General features: G+C 40.3%; 2 protein-coding genes across 2 annotated transcripts; both read right to left on the minus strand.

Moving 5' to 3' along the window:
* Positions 1–524: 524 nt before the first annotated feature.
* Positions 525–17,253, minus strand: lama3 (laminin, alpha 3). The gene is made up of 38 exons (XM_021599124.2): positions 16,879–17,253; positions 12,411–12,524; positions 11,712–11,824; positions 11,485–11,568; positions 11,272–11,369; positions 11,033–11,077; positions 10,741–10,889; positions 10,522–10,632; positions 10,311–10,422; positions 10,054–10,227; positions 9,680–9,876; positions 9,392–9,508; positions 9,144–9,298; positions 8,859–9,000; positions 8,632–8,731; positions 8,193–8,309; positions 7,887–8,051; positions 7,526–7,677; positions 7,131–7,337; positions 6,824–6,972; positions 6,547–6,706; positions 6,253–6,377; positions 5,901–6,063; positions 5,503–5,607; positions 5,279–5,421; positions 5,054–5,171; positions 4,816–4,956; positions 4,487–4,617; positions 4,216–4,347; positions 3,676–3,820; positions 3,131–3,249; positions 2,798–2,978; positions 2,452–2,607; positions 2,097–2,259; positions 1,855–1,985; positions 1,644–1,737; positions 1,397–1,516; positions 525–1,234 (listed from the first exon to the last, which is right to left on the minus strand). The coding sequence occupies exons 1-38, from the start codon at positions 17,116–17,118 to the stop codon at positions 1,089–1,091; spliced, it is 5,214 nt and encodes a 1,737-aa protein (XP_021454799.2). The 5' UTR covers positions 17,119–17,253; the 3' UTR covers positions 525–1,088.
* A 590-nt stretch (positions 17,254–17,843) lies between these two features.
* On the minus strand, positions 17,844–20,033 carry cts12 (cathepsin 12). The gene is made up of 7 exons (XM_021599126.2): positions 19,888–20,033; positions 19,567–19,689; positions 19,139–19,303; positions 18,827–19,048; positions 18,542–18,710; positions 18,267–18,372; positions 17,844–18,133 (listed from the first exon to the last, which is right to left on the minus strand). Exons 1-7 carry the CDS (start codon positions 20,020–20,022, stop codon positions 18,034–18,036), a joined length of 1,020 nt encoding a protein of 339 aa, XP_021454801.2. The 5' UTR covers positions 20,023–20,033; the 3' UTR covers positions 17,844–18,033.
* Between the last annotated feature and the right edge of the window lie 1,494 nt (positions 20,034–21,527).

Genomic DNA, 21,527 nt, shown 5'->3' on the forward strand with positions numbered 1-21,527 from the left:
ATATATGGGAAAGGTGGGAAAGGATTGCAATTCCCACAAGAATTGCAAGCACAGGCTGGTGCCGGTGTGATGTGCAGTGAGGTATGTGACAAGGGTGTATACCCAACTAGGAGAATAATAAACAAACTGAAAGGGATCCAGTATATTGAAGCATTTTATCATGTTTTATATGATGTGCAAGATGTAGATAAAGACAGAGTGGAGAGAGAGAGTGTGCGTAAGAGAGCGAGAGAGAGGATGTTGTCTGGACTCTGCAGTCCATGGTCACAGTATGAGCTAAGCCCAGACATGCATTAGACACACATTTTTGCACCCTGCACAAATAAAGGATGTGTGCCAGGCCAGGGGGTCCTAGCTTTGTGCAGAATTAACCTCAGTAGACCGTAGCAGTCAGCCTGGGAGGAGAGCCTAGAACCCCATAATAACATCTTCTCACTCCTAGTCTTAATGATGACTACATGGCATGCCAATGGGAGTTTAGTCCAATCATAATATTGGGAAAATTGTTCAGGCGTTAAGTTTGGTATTCCTTTTATTGGATTTGACAAGCATTTGGTTAAACCTGAACTTTTAGTGTATTGAAACGGATTGTGCAATTGCAATTTAATTTTTACAGCAGCAACCCACTGGACACAAAAATCAATTCACGTCTATTCCACATTGGTAATTTAATTTAAATGAAAACTGTAGACTGATCAACGTGAGACATGTTTTTTGAAATATATCAATTATATTTTAGCCTCACTAGGGGTAACATTTGTGTGTCAGCTCATCTTGAGAGGTATTTCTTCCTGTTAATTCATAGAATACATCAAAGTCACTGTCACTGTAATTTAAAAGGTGTGAATGTTCAATTCATGAAACACTTTGAAAATATTGCCTTAAACCCCAACAGTGTGAATTACCTTGCAAAGCCAACACAGTAATAAGAGCACTGCAGTGCCCTCCAGTGGTATAATTTGCACATGAAGAGGTGAGTGTCTATCTGTTACACATATTTGCAGCCGTTTACCACTGAGTCATAGACAGATAACTCGGTGGTTCAGCGAATTAGGTAATCTGGGGCAACACTCATTGATTTCATCCCCTTAGTCTGCTGGGCATTCATTGACGTTCACAGGGCCGACCACACTGGAGGCTGTCTTAAAAACAACAGGCTTTTTATTGACCTTTATGTTCCGCAAGCAGCCAACAAACGAAGAAGAGACTGGTACTCCTTTATGTTTTGATGTGCCTGTATAGGGGGGAAAGCATAAAAGTCATATTGATGTGTTTATAGAACTGTCAGAAGCTGTTCATCAAGGTTTGACATGCTCTACCAATTTTTGGAAAGTGTTTTAATTCAGAGAGGATATTTTAATGAGATGCAATGGGTAGTGTTGCTGAATGAATTTACCGGACATGCCACCAATGTAGAGGGAATCCTTAGTCATTGTGTAGGAGGAGTGGGAAGGCCCGACCGTACGCTGAGACTCTGAGTCCACGTTCAGTTGGACTACATTGTTCTGTTTGGACACTGAGGAATACAGTAGATGGACTGGCTATTAGAAGATCCTTCCAAGTCCTTGTAAAAAATATGCTGGTTTAAATGTATCTCTACTGTATGATGATGAATCAATGGTTGATGTGAGAGGGATATGTACCTGCAATAACATGGAATGTGCCATCACACAGGTTTTGTTGAGGTGTCACAGATGCACTGTAGTCACCTAACCCATCATTCACATGGACCTCCACCTGAGATTCAGAGCAAAAATTATATTCCAAAGTTTTCCACACATTTCAATATACTTCAGGCTTACACAGTATCCAACTCCACAGTCCCATATACATGTTGATGAGGTTTAAAATAACCTTGTTTTTCCTCATGAAGACACTTAGGCTGTTCCTATGACGACCCCTGGCATGGAAGAGGAGACCTGTAGTGTTCCGTGGGCGAGCCTCAAAGGTCAGCTCAAAACGGGAGCCCACAGTAAAGAACTTATCTAAAACACAAAGTATCTTTGTCAGAGTTACTGGATGAATGAGATGATTAGTTAAAGCAATATTGCTCACAACTAAGACACCACATGTTAATGACTATATAAAGTCCACACCTAAGACCACATGCCCTGTGCCAGCAAAGTATGCCCCAGTCTCTGTTGCCCCATCAAAGCAGGGCGGGGCCCCGTGATTGGCGGCTGGTTCACCAACCAGAACATTGTACACTTTGAAATGGCGTATACAGCCAGTCACACTCTTCTTGGGAAGAGAGCCACCCTGAGAGAGATACAGATGGACATAATTTTAAAACCAAGCACACATTTTCCAGGATGTAAATATAGATGTCATAGTAAATATGGTAATTATGCACCAGATACAAACCTACAGGAGAATCACAATCACACCCTCACATTGGGTTGTGTCTGGTTTGTTTAGACGCCATTACAGTCTGTGTGTCTGCTTGCTTACCTGAGCCCAAGAGGTTTTGGAGGCAGGGTCACTGCCCAGATAGACCGGGTTCTGCAGGGCTAAGAAGGAACCCTCCTCTGCAGGTAGAATACCATCAGGCACACGGAAACCATCCACGACCAGGTGGAAAGTGTTCTTCTCCACACTGACCATTACCTGCACACAGACAGGCCATGCAGGCGCTTATCAACTACTTTACACTTATAAATCTCTCAGCTGTGGCTGTGAGGTACAGTGTACATTTTGCTCTATTTAGAATGACCTGAAACTAACAATGATTATTATGACTGCGTTTAATTATCTTAATATTGAGACCTGATATCTCAACAGTTATTAGACAGCTTACTGTATGCCATCTTCCATCGTTGCTCTTTTTCTTGTTGTGGATGACTCTGTTCTTCCCCAATGAGAGTTTGATCTTGCCGTTGGTCATGTACAGAGAGACTTGGGAGATGTCTCCGTTCCCTGAGACATGGAGCAACAGCCCCTCAGATGACCTGGTTCTGATCTCCAGGGAGAAGTGAGGCCTAGCAAGAGGAACAAGCAAGCCACAGATTTAGAATTGGATTGTCTGTTTTCATAGGTCTTATAACGGGTAAATAATAGAAAAATAAATCTGCAGAGAATGTTTTTTTTTAATGGAATGTGGATACGAGGACCAGCATTTGACCTACTGTACCTGAAATTAAGTTCTTCAGGTGCGATGATGTAACTGAGCCAACTAGCAGCCCCAGTTAGCTGGTAGGCCTGGGGGTCAGACACTTTGGGCAGTCTGCACTCATGCACAGCACCAGATCTCTTCAGCCAGATAGAGGGGAGTGGGGGAGAGGATACACATTAGTAATGTACCAATACAGTAATTCTCTATTCTTGTGTAGTTACTTTGTAATTATTGTATTATACAATTGTATTACATAGTAATACAATGACAAAATGATCCGTACTGACATGAATAATAAAGGACCAGTTCACTTCAGCATTACAAGCCTGTAAAATATTTCAGAGAAAATTTGATTTGGATAATTTGAAGTTATCTCTTCGCTATTTTAGACGTTTGCGCTGGAAGACCAAACCAAAGTTACACCCCTGTCGCTTGAGTGAGAACCTAAAACTTTACAGGAAAATGAAAAGGGCCAACATATCCCTTACTGCACACTTTTACCATGAATAGCCTGATGGTTAACATATGCTTGAATCAACTTTGGAAAGTATTCCCATACTCACTGGTTTGGGTTTCTTGGGCCTCTCTTGAAGACCTGCTGGCTCCCATATGGCCTGAGGAGGGGGCTGTAGTCTGCACATCCCCAGGATCACATCTCCCTTCTGGGTGAACGAGCTGAAGTCAGCAGGAATAAAGATTTCTTCAGGCCTGTGTCAGAGCACAAACAGATACAATCACAAAAAGCACATCATCAGTTATTTTTACTTTCCACAACTGACTTAATTAATTAGAGAAAACACTGTAGCTAATAATAATTTAAACACATTTCAATGGTTTTTTTTTTTTTTTACGTTTTAGTCGTTTAGCAGACGCTCTTATTCAGAGTGACTTACAGTCTGTGCATTGATCTTAACCTAGCTAGATGAGACAACCACATATCTCAGTCGTAGTAAGTACATTTTTACTCAAATTGTCACAAATTGGAATGATCACAATGTTGAATCATAATATCACCTCATAGAAGTTGAGTTTTTCACATTTTTTACCGTTATAACTATAGTGTGACAATAGTGTGACCATAGTGTTGCATTTTTGAATCAGACCTCCTGATATGAAGGTTAGCCAGGCAGCCCCTGAAGGTCTCTCCTCCCAACACAACCTGATGTTCATTGGGCTTGTCTTGGGGGGAGGATTGATGTTGGCCCAAATCACCGTTATCAACCCTCAACTCCAATCTGAGGAAATCACAGCGCTTTTGTTATGTCTGTCTGTGGGTGTGTGGAAGAAACCAACAATAACATTGTAGAGTTTATTTCAATTTCAGATGAGAAACATCTCTGCACAGCTTGACCAATGAAAATAAAAATGCCTTACCGTGTGCCATTCCTTAATGCTGTCAAGTAGTGCCATCTTCCATCGTTGTATGTCTTGGTAGACTTCAAGGCATTTTCATCAAAGTTAAACATCACATAGCCATCAACCAATGAGAGCTGGTATCCATAACGCTGATCGATAAAGAAATGGTGTGATGATATTCTTTACAAAAAGTGTATAATTCTGAAACAAAACTGTTAAATTCATTTTGATAACTAATTTTGATCCTTTTACTAGTGTTTGAGGTTAAAATATGACACACAGAGAGCAGCCTTTGAATGAGGCTCTCTGTGAGAGACTCTTCAACCATTATTGAATAGTGGACTGACCTCTTCGCTGGTCCTGAGAAGAACACCTTTATTCTCCATGGTCCTGAACCCCAACGAAACCATGGCCACAGGAGTGGTCCAGAAATCCTGTGGGTCCACTGAGAGGGAGCCACCAGGGTGGAAAGTAGCCTCACGAACACCCTGAAAAGAAAATACATTGTACATTAAAATTCTAGAACTAGAACATCCTCCACATTGTGCAGTCTGAAATGTATTTACAAAATGAGAGACGGTTTACCAAAAGCGAGGTTGGGCATCCAACACTGACACCAATTGTCGTGTTAAACTCAATCTCCTTAGATTGTAAAATCACATTATCTATACATCCTCTGAATGGTGGGGTTGTGACATTATCTCTGAAAGAAAAGACATGACATGGATAATTGTATAATTGACATTCCAGGAAAATGCATGTATCCCTTGCAAGAGATTATGACAGAAAGCCTATTTACAGATTTTGTACCTTTCTCTTATTGATGCTGGTAGACCCCCAATGTAGAATTTTTTTAAACCTTCCATGATGTTGTCTATTTTGACAATCTCAGTTTGTACTCCAGCCACATGTACTTTAAATGTTGTATCCATGACTATTACAAAGTGTTCATCCTAAGAGAGAAAGCAGAACTTAAAAAAAAAGTTTATGCAGATAAAACTAAACCGTACATTATGTCAATGATACTATCTTACATTGAGTGAAACTTTTCTAGTACTCTTGGCATTGAGGACTTGGGTGCCTTGTCTTCCCTGCAGCACAACATAACCTCTCTCGACAGTAACACTAGTGTACGAATCCTGTGAAATACAACAAACAAGTGAATGAAGCAACATATTTATGAAGACATTGCTCTACACACACCAACCATAAAATCTCAATAAGGACTGCATTTATTCATGTCCAACTGCAATACATTGATGTTCCTGTATCTTCTTGATGAAATTGTAAGCTTGATTGATTACCAGACTTACAATGTAAACCAGGTAGTTCATTCATTTGAATGTACTAATTATTCAATTGTTTCTGTGTGTGATTCTGAATTAATATTTTTAACTGATATCAGATATATGAATGGACAAAATATACATACCTCATTTCCTTTATAAAACAGTAAAGCATTCTCCACCTGGCTGTTTGTGTGGAACTTGAGCACTCCTCTTTTCGGGGTTTCAATTTCTTTAATGTCCGTAACCAAACCGTAACCAGTGCCGTCAAAATAATAAGGCACTGTTAACTGTAGACTATCACTAACCCTGAAAGAAGGAAGGAATTGCATGATACATTCTGACACTGAAGCAGAAAGATGTTTTTTTCATGTATGGTCATGGTACGGAGCATAACAGGCTAAATTAGAACATGTGGACAGCATTCACCATTCTGTACAGTATGGCATCTTTTATAGATCTATAATCAAGGTGATGGTCCTTTTTGTTGGTTCTTACTTTATATATGACTGTTTGTCTACGTTGATGGCATTCTTGAAGTTGTACAGACTAAAGAATTGATCATTGATAGTAGACAGTTTGATGGCTCCACAGTATTTGGGGTAGCGCAGCTCCACTGGAGGCTAATGAGAGAAGGGCATAATGAAATAAAACAATACTTGAATAGGGAGAATAAGACTGGTCTGGTCCCGCTGATGTCTACAGGGTACTTCTGTATTCAACAATCAACAATGAGCATGATGCAGAAGCACAGAACACCTGGGAGGCAAAGGGATAGAGGAATGTAATTACAGTGAAGGCATCAGGATAACCGCCTACGTAGAAGACCACACTGTTGGTGTCCAGGTTGAGGAGGCCAACAGTCGTGTTGGGCCGGTTACTCTCCTTAGACACTTCGACAGACTGTGATGGGAACCTGTGTGTGAGACTGAGCTCAGCATCTTGGTAAACTCTAGAGAAATAGGAGACAAACACAGTGGGGATGACAAGGGAGCTGTCTCCATCATGGGCAAACTGTCCCATGTCATCAAGTTAGTATCAAATCCAGAAAAATTCCTCAGAGGTGTACCTGTTAAAGACGACCTTGTCAAAAACAGTGGAGTTCACTTTGGTTCTAGTTATGTGGTCGGTGTTCAACTCATGTATGACTCCACCCAGCTTGTATACACAGCGGAGAGTGTTATTCTTTACAGCCATTCCAATGAAGTCTTTGGATGACTGGAACGGGGGGAAACAAGCCATAAATGAAAAGTAAAAAAAATATTGAACATCTCCGATACAAAATGTATCAAAATAATTAGGGAATCAATTGAAATTCCAAGATTAACGCTCGAGGATATTACGACTACACTATTTACTCAAAATGTCCCACTTACGTCCATGTTGCCGAGATAGAGCACAAAGAGGTTTCTGTCATCCTGTGTGTTCTGTCTGCGCCTACGGCTGCGGTCCCCTCTAGTGGGCTTGGTCTCCTGGCGGTTGAGAAGAAGTTCAGCAGCTGTAAACGCCTTCAAATCCTCAACATTGCTGGGGGGGCGGAGCTCAATGTAACCCTTCCCATTGAAGGTCATGCCGACAGAGAGCTGGGGAGACACACCAAGAGAGGAATAATGGACATTCAATATGACAGATACAGCCAGTCTAAAAGGCCTAAGAAAAATAGTGTAGTGGTTGGAGTGATCACGTTTGGTCAAGAAAGGACAAAGGTTCACAGGAAAACGATCAAAATAGAATGAATAATCTAGAGTATTTAGGTTAGATGTGGTGTCACCCTTTTGACAATGTCTCTGGCCTCCTCTATCACATCCTTGATTCTCCTGATGCTGTCTGTCATACTGACACTAGGGAGAGCCTGGGAGCACAGGTTTTGCACCCTGCTGAGGTTGTCTTCCAAAGTAGGCCATGTCTCGTTCAATTTCTTCACTGTACCAGTCAGGAGAGAAAGAAAAACAGCTCCAATCAACTATTTTCTTTTCACTTTCCCTTTGTATCATTAATTCAAATTCAATTCAAGAATCTAAAGTTGGATTTGAATTTAAAGAGTAAAAAGGCAGAATTTAGATTAGAATTAGAAGGGTCATTTCAATACCATGACAGGATAAATGTACTGTGTGTCAGACATGAGTACTTACATTCATTGTCAGCCTCATCGAGCACACTGCCAATGTTTGAACTGACATTAGGAAGCCTTATATGTCCCCAGCTGATATTATTTAGTCTGTCTGTTACTTCATTGACTGTGTTATTGGCAGCGTTGACAGTTGCTTTGGCAGAGTCTATGAGCTTCCCAATGTCATCTGAAACACAAACAAATAGTGTACGTGAATAACATAAGTATGGTCACGTTGTGGCACAGAATGTGTAAACTGTCATTCTCATCGATTCCATGGCGTCGTTATTAAAACACAAGCATAATCTTTCATCTTGTATACACAAACCTCTTTGAATCTCTTTAAGATTCTCTGTAACTGCAAGAGCATCTTTTCTCAGCATCTCTCTTTTGTTCTTGGTCTGACCAACACGTTGCTTGTGGTTGTCAACTTTGGCTGAGGTCTCTGTGTGTAAAAAAGAAATGTTGGGGATAAGTGGTAATATATGATAAGATAATAACAGAAGGAGATATCAGAAGGAGATATCAGAAGGAGACAACGGAATGTGTTTTATCGAGGGCATACAGTATACTGCAGTGTGTTTTGGCCTCCAACAAAATCGTTAACAAGTTCAAAGTGCATAGCTTTCTTCAACATCATGCAACAAAGCCTTTGGCTCATATAATGTCCTGGAAGGATTGAGAAGGGGTCAACAACATGATACATTCTTGTTTCTATTGTAGCTTTAGTGTCGTTAGAAAAGCAAATATTCGGATGATTACTACACCTCTGAGGTTCTTCTCAGCATTCATGGCCTCTGTCAGTAAGCTACTTGCATTATGCTTTAGTTCCTCAGACCTGTTGGTCAGACCTTGCTCCTCCACATCCTGAAACATATAAAAGTTACTGGAGATATGTGACATACTTATTGATTGTATGTTAACTGGATTTTCAATGTTGTTGTGAATTTGAAGTTAACGGTGGCTGTAGCATCCAGACCAGTATAATAATCACCTTCAGAGCTTTGTCGGATGCCTCTTTGGATTGGTTGGCCGCCATCTCTGCCTCTTCAATGGCTTTTATGATGCTGCTGTAGGCTCCGATGCTTTCTGAAGCATGCTGCAGGTCAGAGCTGTTGGTGGCATTATGCACTGCCCTGCAATAACAAGGAATACAGTGCTCACAGTGGCCCATACTAGCCCATAAAGACACGAACACACAAAGGTCTCAACATAGGACACGTCAGTGGGTTATAAAGAAGTAGGCCCCCAACCTAATGACCTTACTCTGTCAACCTACATTTGTAGTTCCATTGCCAGTCTGTTTAGTTCCTCTGCATGCTCCTCTGCCATGATGACAATGCCCTCTTTCTGTTTTGCTTTAGCGATATCATTTAGCCTCTTGGTTAGATTGGGCTTGGCTCCGTCTATCTCGGCTGCAAGGTGCTCGTATTCCTGAAAGATTTAAATGATATTTTGAATGCCTCCTTCACAACAAGAGAGATAGGAATTTCCACTGGAAACAATTTGAATTCATCTGCTTCATACCTTTTTCATCTCCTTCATCATTTCCAAAAGGCCTGTGATATTCTTCAGTTTATCTTTGGTCATATTCATTTCAGGAAGGACTGAATCACGTTTCCTCTCCAGCTCACCTCTAAGTTGCTAGAAAATATACATATAGAGAGAAAACAGTGATTACCCCTTGTCAAACACAGAAACTTGAGACATGATTTGGTATTTGTCATGTTCAGAAAAAGGAGAGAACATTTTTTGTATTGTATCCGAGATCTACAACATATCTCACAGATTTTACACTTCAGTGTTTGACATTACCGTCAGGATTCTTAGGAAGTCAGTACTGTTGAAGTTGAGGCTCCGTGTCATGTTAACCATATTGTCTGCTTCTGCCACAGCCACGGCCAGATCACTCAACGCAGAGACCGATGTCATCAGGGACTCTGCCGTCTCATTGGCTACAGCCTGGTTGTCATCTAATGGAGCTGCCATATTGTTCTTGATGAAGTCCAAGACTGAGAGAGACACATGCATTACACTTTGCATTGTGAATCATATGTATCATACACAGTGAGTCAAGAATTTGTGTCACATTGATAATGTATAACATTTATTATTCAATAGTGTGATCATTTAAGTGCTGCCCTGTACTGTAAGTGACTATAGACTAAGCCAAAAGCCCCCTGTCTCACGTTTGTGAGCATCCTCTTGCTCCCTGGCAGCCTTCTCTGTTTGGTTACTGCAGCCAAGCTGTCTCATCTCCTTCACCATGCGCTGCACCACCTTCATCATCCTGGCTACCTCCTCCACTCCCACAGTGATGTTGGTTACACTAGAATTAGCCTCACTCAGCTGTCGAAGGAGATCTGAGAGGGGAAAAAGACAGGTGGGGATTATCATTGACGTATCATTATATTATCATTTTGAAACACTCTCAATAACAGTATACCTTCTATATTCATTAGAAGATCTTGAGCTTCAGGGATAAAATCCTCGGCTCTCTGTTTGGTTTGGATCACTTTCACCAAGACATTGTCAGCACCTGAGAGAGAGTAACTTGCCTAGAGAGAATAAGATCACACAAGTAAAAAGGATATAGTTTTTCTGTAAAATAACGGATTACATCTGACATCTGATTATGGATAGCAGGCCTCAGGCACCTTGTCTTCCAGTAGGCTTATGTCCTGATCCAGACTCATAACTTCTGCTTCCAGAAGATTGACCTTTGGACCCTGAGCATCCACAGTAGTGCTGTACCTTCCAACCAGAGCCTGCAAGAGTATACCAGAGGGGAGTGATCATCTTGTTAAATTGTGTACATTATACACCATTTGGTGTTCAAATATATAGAGCGCCTCAGTAAGACTGTGTTAAATGACCTTTGTTTCATTAATGGCACCTTCCAGCTGGTTAATGTTGGCAGGCGAGCTGTTGGAACCAATGCCCTGAAGCTGCTGCCTTAGCAATTCCAGCCCATCATCCATATTTTCCAAATCATTCAGTAAGGCCTGAGTACAGCTGTCACACTCTGACCACAAAGAGAGGAAGAGCAGATTTTTTAGTTAGGTCTAATAGGATGAGAGGAAATGCAATATGAATCATGCTGGCAACAACAGACCATAAATAGCTCACTATACATTGAGAATGTTTATTACTGTGTGCTTCACAAACCTATGCACTGGTCATCTGTGCCGGGATCATCAGGCTTCTTACACTCTAGAGACAGAAGACACAGTGAGCAACAGTTATACCAAATCTACAATAAGACAAACTATTATCAGCATGACATTTCTTGAAGGCATTTCTTCAATCTATAGCCTATAGCTTTATCGTTATATAGGAGGCATCCTGTTTTAATTCATAGATAATTTTCTCTATTCTTGCTCGGCTGAAGTGGGTCCTGAGCTTACTTCCAGTCAGATAGTCACAGGTACTGGTAGCATCACAGTGGCATCGCTGGCACCTGCCTCCATATATCATTGGGTTACCATAGTAATCAGGGGCACACCTGCCAGATTGGAGGACGAAGAGGAGAGGAAAGTTCTAGACTTTTGTTATAAATATATTTACGGTAAGATGACGTTGACATTTTTATATGTACTGTAAAAAGCACATAAACACACCTCTCACATCTGGTTCCAGTGTAGCCAGGTTTGCACAAACATTCGATTTCATTTGCACCAATATCCAGACATGCTACTGCAAAACTACACAAAGAGAAAAAAATGCTTTTGAGTACCAAATGGTAATTACATGTTTCATCCAATATTTTATCTGGGGAACGTAAAACCAAGTGTGCTCACATAGCTACCTGTACATTAACAGAATGTATGGACATATAGAAACTGACTTGTTGGCTCTGAAGGGACATGGACACCCACGGCAGGTCTTTTGGGCAGCATTGCCGTAGTAACCTTCCTTGCAGCGCTCACATCGATCCCCATCAGTATTGTACTGACAGTTCTGGAAAATAAAGTGTTCTCTCTGTTTATGACTGAAGCTCGTGGAATGTTGGGTGTATGGTTCATGATGTCGTAGCACAGTACTGAGAGTTAGTCAAGTCTGGCATAAAAACTCATCTGTGGATACGACTTATATCCATCTGGATCAGCATGGGTTAGAAAAATTGCATATGTTTACCTAATTGGTGAGTCAGGAGAAACCTATCCTGCTATGTGTGTGTGCGTACGTACCCCACTGGGTACAGACATCATTTCAAGGTCTAGTTTTGATTTACATTTAGTTGATTTGTCAACTAACGTGAATTCAGTGTGATATCAACAAAAAAATTCACCATGTCATTGGATTTAGGTTAAAAGGTGGGTGAAAACAAAGACAAAGTTCCTTTATGTTGATTGCTTTTTGAAAATCCAATCCGTTTTCGACGTTGATTCAGCATCATCACATTGAATTTTGTTGTTGAAATTGCGTGGGAAAAAAGGTTGATTTAACCAGTTTTTGCCCAGTGGGACCAATTAAGGCTGCTGAGGGTGCTGCGGCACCCCTAATAAATCACTTTTTTTATAGACACAGAGAGAGAGAAACCCACCAGACATCTCCCTGTTTGCTCGTCACATTCATTAGACAGGCTGTTACAGTTGCAGGGTACACACTGGCCCCTATGAGGCCCTGTCCTCTCGCTGTAGTATCCAGGGCCACACCTCTGTATGGAGGGGAAAAGTCAGATTAGGTAAGGCAGCCTTTTGAATGCAAAGTGTCTTATCAAAAAAGTTCAAATAGAAAATATAGATCAGTTTTGGTCAATAATAACAGTACTATAGTGCTACGTGTTTCGGCCCATCCTGGACTTTTTATTTAGCACATTCTTCAAGTGAAGAAGGCTTGGACTGGCAGAAAAAAAAGAAAAAAGAAAGAAAGGTGAAACAAGACCCTAGTCAGGAGGACATACACTGTTTATCTGCTATCTTGCTATCCATAATCATTAATTAAATGTAAACATGGACCTGCAAAGCAACCCATTTTGTGTAAGTTGCTCAGACACATTTGTGTTGTGAAAATTCCAGAGATTTCAATACAAAACCATTGCTTGTTTGTGTTGTAAATCAAGGTGTGGTATATTCTACCACTAAATCAACACATGAGCAAAGAACAATGGGGAACATTTGAGGACACAAGACCTGGGTTCAAGTACTATTTCATATATTTCAATTTCTTTTCAATTCATTTGAAAACAAGTTTTTGGATAACCTGTATTTGAAAAAACAAGTAGTTGAATATTGGAATGCGTTTGGAAATACACTTGGAATGTATTTGGAAATACTCAAATACACAGACTCAAATACACTCCCATACACTTAACTCAGGTATTTGAAAATAGTATTTGAAATAAGTATTTGAAAATACTTTCAAATGCGATTTGGTCTACTATTTGTTTTGCTTTCAAATAACCATTCAAATACTAAAATAAAAGTATTATTTTGGGATGTGTATTTGAACATGGTCAAATACACAGAAAAAAGTGTTTACAGTGCCTTAAAAAAGTATTCACACTCCTTGACTTTTTCCACATTTTGCTGAGTTTAAAATGTATTAAATTGAGATTTATTGTCATTGGCCTACACACGGTTGGAAACTGACTAATTGACTTAAACACGTTTTAGTATGTTTATAACTATATAAGTGGCCTAGTGATCAATGTGTTATCGGTTTGATGGAATGATCTATGTACAATGGTATTTGGCCAGAGGGAAGGTAAACAGGGGGCCTGTCCATAAGGGTGGGATAGGAGACACATGCTAGAGCTGATAGATCATAATATATCTTATATCTTAATATGTTTTCTATCATTATATTTTATCAATATTTTTTATAGCATTATATTATCTTAGTATGAATTGATGGCTAATTTCATAGAATAGAAAGAAGTGTTGGCTCTGTGTATGAGAACAGCAATTATGTAGTGGACTGACTCCCTAACCTCAAGGCCTCTCCTGGCCGATAAGAAGAACGGTGAGCTCCGGGGAGGAGTACTAGGGTTCTGGAGTGATAACACCACCTGCCCAGCAACATCCTAGACACAGAAGGGGGGTCTGTTTGGGAAGGAGGTTATAAATAGATGTGCTTGAGACTTCATATGTTGTCTTTGCAGCTGTATGCTTTCTTCTGAGTCTTAGCACAAAGACCAGGGAGGTTTTCAAATGCCTCGCAAAAAAAAAAAAAAAAAAAAAAAAAAGCAGACATTGAATATCCCTTTGAGCATGGTGAAGTTATTAATTTCACTTTGGATTGTGTATCAATACACCCAGTCACTACAAAGATACAGGCGTCCTTCATAACTCAGTTGCCAGAAGGAAACTGCTCAGGGATTTCACCATGAGGCCAATGGCGGCTTTAAAACAGTTACAGAATTGAATGGCTCTGAGAAAACTGAGGATGGCTCAACAACATTGTAGGTACTCCACAATACAAACCTAATTGACAGAGTGAAAGCCTGTACAGAATTCAAATATTCCAAAACTTGCAAAAAGGCACTAAAGTAATACTGCAAATAAATGTGGTAAAGCAATTAACTTTTTGACCTGAATAAAAAGTATTATTGTAACGTCTGCATCCAACTCACACTCTCAAACACGTAGATCCCCTGAACAAAGCTCACTTTCCAGCCCACTTTCAAGCTCACACTATCAAACACATAGAGCCCCTAAACGCAGCTCACTCTCCAGATCCCAATGACCTGAATTCTGAACACCTGTTCACACACCTCTATGTCATTATCACACTCTATTTAGTTCAGTTCTTTGCACCCCATCAATGCGAGGTGTTGTTTGTTTTGTGACACACTTCTATTCGGAGCCCTGGTTTTCCTGTAATTTACTCCTCCCGTGTATGATAGTTTTTGCCTGTCTCACTAACGAAGCTTTTTGCCTATTCCCTGCCTGTACTTTAGCCTATTGGATTTTCTGTTACCAACCTCTTGCCTGATCTCCCGGACGACGTTACTAGCCTTTTCCCTGCCTGTACTGTTGCCTTTTTGGATCCCCTGTGTATGACCTTCTGCCTGTCCCTGGACCCAGCTACCTGCCTCCTGCTGTGGTCCTTTACAATAAACACTTGCTGTGCCCTGCGCTTGAAACCAGATCTCTGTCTCCCATTGTGTTCATTACAGTTATGTTTGGGGCAAATCAAATCCAACACAGCAAGTGTTCAGGCAAGACCTGAAAATGGTTGTCTAACAATGATCAACAACCAATTTCACAGAGCTTGAACCATTTTGAAAAGAATAATGAGCAAATGTTGCACAATCCAGGTGTGGAAATCTCTTAGAGGCATACCCAGAAAGACCGACAGCTGTAATGTCTGCCAAAGGTGTTTCTAACATGTATTGGATGAATACTTATCTAATCAAGATATATTAGTGTTTTATTTTTCTTATCATTTTTTTCTAATGTTAAAATGTTTCTTCCACTTTGACATTACAGAGCATTTTGTGTACATTGTTGACAGAAAATGACAATTAAATCCATTTTAATCCCACTTTGTAACTAAACAAAATGTGGAAAAAGTCAAGGGGAGTGAATACTTCCTGAAGGCACTGTAAATAACAAATACTCAAATACAGCTTCTGTGTCTAGACCAGCCTATTATCACCAGACAGAATGTGATTGCTATTATATTGTAGGATAATGTAATATTGTGAACAGTATAGATATTTTAAATGCATTATAGTATTGTACTGTGCTGTGATTGAGTGAATGTACACTACCGTTGAAAAGTTTGGGGTCACTTAGAAATGTCCTCGTTTTTGAAGGAAAAGCTCATTTTTTGTCTGTTAAAATAACATCAAATTGATCAGTAATACAGTGTAGACATTGTTAATGTTGTAAATTACTATTGTAGCTGGAAACTGACTATTTTTTTTAATGGAATATCTGCATAGGCATACAGAGGAACAGTATCAGCAACCATCACTCCTGTGTTCCGATTGCACATTGTGTTACCTAATCCAAGTTAATAATTTTAAAAGGCAAATTTATCATTAGAAAACCCTTTTGCAATTATGATAGCATAGCTAAAAACTGTTGTTCTGATTAAAGAAGCAATAAAACTGGCCTTCTTTTGACTAGTTGAGTATCTGGAGCATCAGCATTTGTGGGTTCGATTGCAGGCTCAAAATGGCCAGAAACAAAGACCTTTCTTCTGAAACCTGTCAGACTATTCTTGTTCTGAGAAATGAAGGTTATTCTATGCGAGAAATTGCCAAGAAACTGAAGATCTTGTACAACTCTGTGTACTACTCCCTTCACAGAAGAGTGCAAACTAGCTCTAACCAGAGTGGAAAGAGGAGTGGGAGACCCCGGTGCACAACTGAGAAAGAGGACAAGTACATTAGAGTGTCTAGGTTGAGAAACAGACACCTCACAAGTCCTCAACTGGCAGCTTCATTAAATAGTACCCGCAAAACACCAGTCTCAACGTCAACAGTGAAGAGGCGACTCTGGGATGCTGTGTCTGTGCTCTTTTAACCATCTTAATCTTTTATTTTTATTGGCCAGTCTGAGATATGGCTTTTTCATTGCAACTTTTTCTTTGCAACTCTGCCTAGATGGCCAGCATCCGCCTGTTGACATTGAGACTAGTGTTTTGACCCCAAACTTTTGAGCGGTAGTGTATGTTTGGATATTTCATAATGATTATATTCCAAAGTACGGTACTGCTATAACCCTGTGATAAGAACCTATGACATTCTTATGTGAGAAAACCCAATGAAGTTCATATCATAACTGCATTTAAAAAAATATTCAAATAGACATGTATTTGAAGCCAGATCTGAAGTGCTGTTGTCTGGACCTTTTGCTCCCTTTTGAGAGGAATCAATAAATATTTTTAGATTTTTGAAGTCACTCTCCCTTTGTCTGTGTACCCTGTGATCTGTGTGCATCACATTAATACATTTTTCGATTTTTGTTGTTCGACACAAACTTAAACCTCCATTAGTAGTTGAAAATAGCAGGCAAATTGGTTTATTTTGCATGCTCTATTATTTAGCCCTGAATTACCTGGGTGATGGCTCCAGCTGACTGGTTGTTGAATGAGGTGTCACAGTACTTCCTAGGGATCCTGGGGTGCCCTTTGTGCCAAGGATCCTTACCACTCTGGTGGTTCTGAGACAGATAGTCATACCTACAGTTTGGATGTCTCTGTGGTGCTCCCTGGCCATCTGTGCAGGGGCCAAATAAAGCACACCACAACAATAATCCCCATACTCCTCCAAACCAGAAAACAGTTCCTTGTGACATTTTAATACGTCTGCAGAACAGCAAAACTATCTCCCTCACTGTTGAGGAGCTTGGTTGTGGGAACTATGAGAGCTAAATACCTAGGAGCTCCTCCCTCTGTAAGCCCAGGGCCAGATAGAATGTCCCTATAAAGACAGACTGATATACATAAAGGAAGACTGAGCATACAGTGTGTTTAGTTTGGTGTGAACATGCTGAGGTTCAAAGATCACCTGGGTACCACTCCCTTTTCTTCAAATGTGTTTGTGGAACAGTAAGTTGGCATGGCATACATAGAATTTGTACTCTGTACCATAGGTCACGTTTAACAATTGTAAAACTATGGAAGGTGTAAACCTATGAACCGGGTGAACTGGATAACAGTATAATACAAGGAACTCAAAGACAATCTACAGTCTAGCGTTGCTTACACACTGATTATGTTCCCAATCCTACGTGGGAACATCAAGACTGTTAGACATTCTGGCAGATTGAAAGGACTTTCTCAAGATGCCTCGGTGTGCAAGGAAATACCTTCAAATTCAACACAAGCCAACAGATACCTTGATGCCTCGCTGTGCAAGGAAATACCTTCAAATTCATCACAAGCCGTCAGATATCTTGATGCACAATATCTAGTGCTATATCCAGTCCTGAATTCAATCCAAAACGTTCAAAGGAACATCAAATTCTAGACCAGCCTGACACAGTTGGTCAAAATCTAAAAACAATCGCAGTCAAATGTCAATTCAATTGAACTTTATTCTCTATCCCAGTGCAATACAGGCATAGCATTGCTCAGAGTAATACAGTATAGAAGACAGAATACTTGATACCATCACCCCCACAAAAACCCCCACTTTTTATTAACCTCTGACAACCTATCCAACACCAAGATTATGTGTTCTGTCTCTGACACTTTATCACTTATGTGGTTCATAAAATAGGATACAGAGCGTAGCTTGCGATGCCACAAGTGTTACTGCCATTCCGGATCATTCGCATGTAGCCACCCTCTCCCCATGCAGTACCCCAGCTGGGAAGAAAAGGAAAACATGCATAGATTTATGTACAACAAATGTCTTACATATATGTATATGAAAAAGTAACCAAATGATTTTATTTTGTTAGAATGTAAACCATGTTACTCCAACCAGTGATTCACCCACCTGTTTTTGATTATCCAATAGTCTTGCCCCCCTTCAGAGCCATAGCCAACCAGCAGCACCGCATGACTGAGGTTGTTGGGGTTACAGCTTGGCTCCTCATATATTCCTGTTAGACCAATAATAGCCCTGGTTACAATGAGGCAAACTCAGACAGGGCAAATGCATTTTTAAAAACTGAATAAAAAACCTTTATACAAGTTAATATATACATTCATGGGAAACAAAACACTACATTTAGCTGTCCACCACCGTCAAAGAATTCGGTGAAGGCCAACCTGAACTGTAGAACATGAAGCTTGGGTGATCTGCATCCACAGCGATGGTGATTGGGCCAATGGTTGCCACAGCGTCAGCCAGGGCCTGCTCATCTCCAGAGGGTATGAACCTGTAATCAGTGATGCTGGCAACTGACTGACTGCTGTCGTAGAAACAGGGTTGGGTGTCCTAGAAATACAGAAATGTGTTTTATCCTCAGCCATTGTACTTCTTAAATCATGTTGCTATTAACATTATGTAACATTGGTGTACATGGTCAGGGATGTCCCCAGTCAGACTCTTACCACTGATGTGTAGGGGTAGGTGTCTGTGGACTGAAGCCCATTCTGAACCACATAATTATAGGCATTAGCCATCCAGGCCCCACTGCAGCCATATGTGCCGTAGGGCTTGGAGCAGTCCACAAGGTTCTGCTCACTCAAGGACACCAGTTGACCTGTCCTCTTGAACATTTGTCCCTCGATGGCCCCCGTAGTGCTAAAGGCCCAGCAGGAGCCACAATAGCCCTGTGAAATCAATAGACAGCATGAATTTAAAATCCCTTCCTAGTTTGCACTGATATTCTACTTACAGAATTTTTTAAAGCAAAGCCTCACCTGGTCTTTGACCTCAGTGACATAGCCCATGGCTCTGTAGTCAACGGTAACAGACCCTAACTTCTGAGCACTGGCACGTAGCTTTCGAGCTGATGCATTCTTCCCTCTTTTCTTTATTTTGCTATTTATCATGGCACCTTGCAAACGTTTGTATTCGTGCCTTGTCTACGCATTGGAGAGAGAGAAATTCCAAAGTGATTTAGTATGACATGTATGAAGGAATCAATGAATAATGGGAAAATACTGTTTCAATACACGTCAATGAGAACAATCTCTCATAATGTATACAAATGAACAGAACTTAGAACTTAAAAGGGAATGTTGCAGCTCTCAGTGAGAATTGCTCTAAGTGGACCATTATAAGTCATTCACAGAAGTACCTTGGACTATAACATCCTGTAGAAGTGAAGATGATGATGGTCACTTACCAGGTCCCCATATTTATTCATGGCCATGGTGAACATCTTTGTCCCTCTGAGAAAACTGTTATTATTCTCATCAATCACTCTCATGTTGTCGTCCCATATGGCCTTCCTCTCAATGTCATCCCGCTTCAGGAAAGAACAGAATGAACAAACAAATAAAGTAGTTGATTATTGTTAAGGTGTGTGTCTGGGAGGGAGGGAATGACTTCCTAAATATTTACAATACATCTTCATGTAGGCAGATTACTAGCCTACAGTAACTATTGGGATGTGGTTTTTTATACAATATGTGTGTATGAGTATGTGTATAAAATAACATCTAACCTTCTCGTCGTAGGATACACCGTTGCTCCTCTTCCATGTTTGCCACTCTGATGGCTCTTGCACCTCCTCGTCTGAGTCTGACGCCACGTGGAGAGGATCAGACAGGAGGAGAGAGAGCAGCACAGCTCTCCCCATGAGGCTGGCCCATTGGACTGGGAGGATGGATGATCAGAGTAAAGTGTTTCACCAAATGTATTGTGTTCTGTTGTAAACTACTTTGCTGCAATTTATACCATATTAGATAGAGAATTATATGGAAACACTATAAATGCTCTGCAATTCTGAATGTCATGTTATTAAAACAATGCAATCATGATAAGAAATTAGGCTAAATAAATGTCAATAACCTGGGACTCACCTGATGGAAAGTTGGGCTGTCTTGTCTTCATGTTCTGAGACTAACTCTACACTCTGACCATGACTGGTCATCACCCCCTCTTTTATTGCCTGTGATGGAGGGTGTGCTCCCCTTGGGCCTGTCTGAAACCCCATCACCAACACACAAGAGGGAGGTGGCAACAGGGGACAGAAACCCTCTTATTAGACAATGTCAGGCCACAGAGTGTAAACACAGCATGTCACTGTTCAAAGTAGCCCATATCGTTTTTTTGGCACTCATCACAAAAACAGCTTAGCAGTGCCAAGAAAATATGATAGCCTACTCTATATACAGCTCATCTCTAAAAACCTGCCAATTACAAGCTTACAACTAAATAGTAATCAAAACAACGTCTCCTTACACAGGCTACCTGCAATTATGCACCCTGATATTTAAGTGTTACACTCTTAGAAAAAAGGGTTCCAAAAGGAACCCATAGGAGAACCCTTTTCGATTCCAGGTATAACCGTTTTTGGTTCTATGCGCTACCTACAGGTTATGGAAAATGTGCTCTTTTAGTATTTCTCCAGTAGGTATCCTGGAGGAGAACACCTCCAATTCTATGTCAAAGATAATAAAACAAAAACACTATAGTAAATAATAAAGTAATGTCCTCAAAAACACAACAGTAAATACTACAGTATACTATAGACGCAAAAACACTACAGTAAATTCTACAGTATACAACAATCTGCAAAAACACTACATTAATTACTATAGCATATACTATAGTTTTGTTTTACTACAGTATTTATACTATAGTTAACTGTGAATACAACAGTATACTACAGTAAATACTGCAGGGAATACTATAGTAAAGTCAGCAAAAACACTACATTGAATACTATAGTATTTAAACCAGTCATGGTTCTTCTCCAGTCCCAAATTTTGGCACAAACTAATAATACCTTCGAAACAGCTGCTTAACATCCAAGAATACAGGGTAGCCTGTGTCACAGCACAGACACTACTATAAGATCTACTGTAAGATCCGAGTAGGGGAGAGCCAAAGGGGTAAATTGAGCCACCATTGTTTCTAGGAAACTATACACACAATTAACAATTTGACCACATACTTAGGAAGAGGTCTTCATTTGTGAAAGAAGAAATCATATGGGAAAAGTGTTAAGCAAGTTAGGTCCAAAAAACGGATTTTCACCAAGTCAAATGAATTTGTTAGGGGTATCATTATGCTTGCATCTAAACCAAAGTAGAAAGATCCTTTTAAGATTGTTCTATACATCAGTTGGGGTCTCAATAC

This window comes from Oncorhynchus mykiss, chromosome 30 (assembly GCF_013265735.2).
Source record: "Oncorhynchus mykiss isolate Arlee chromosome 30, USDA_OmykA_1.1, whole genome shotgun sequence".
In the NCBI taxonomy this organism is placed as follows: domain Eukaryota; kingdom Metazoa; phylum Chordata; class Actinopteri; order Salmoniformes; family Salmonidae; genus Oncorhynchus; species Oncorhynchus mykiss.

Bases quoted from the DNA above. Each gene is read 5' to 3' on its own strand.
- lama3 (XM_021599124.2), bottom strand. From the start codon at position 17,118: ATGTCACAAGGAACTGTTTTCTGGTTTGGAGGAGTATGGGGATTATTG. The intron at 11,078-11,271 runs GTAAGCTCAGGA...TTCTGTCTCTAG, and splicing joins CTGTGACTATCTGACTGGAA to AGTGTAAGAAGCCTGATGAT. The intron at 5,422-5,502 runs GTAAGATAGTAT...TTTCTCTCTTAG, and splicing joins CTAGAAAAGTTTCACTCAAT to GATGAACACTTTGTAATAGT.
- cts12 (XM_021599126.2), bottom strand. From the start codon at position 20,022: ATGGGGAGAGCTGTGCTGCTCTCTCTCCTCCTGTCTGATCCTCTCCAC. The intron at 19,690-19,887 runs GTTAGATGTTAT...TCTTTCCTGAAG, and splicing joins GTGTATCCTACGACGAGAAG to CGGGATGACATTGAGAGGAA. The intron at 18,711-18,826 runs GTAAGAGTCTGA...CTGTATTTCTAG, and splicing joins CCTACCCCTACACATCAGTG to GACACCCAACCCTGTTTCTA.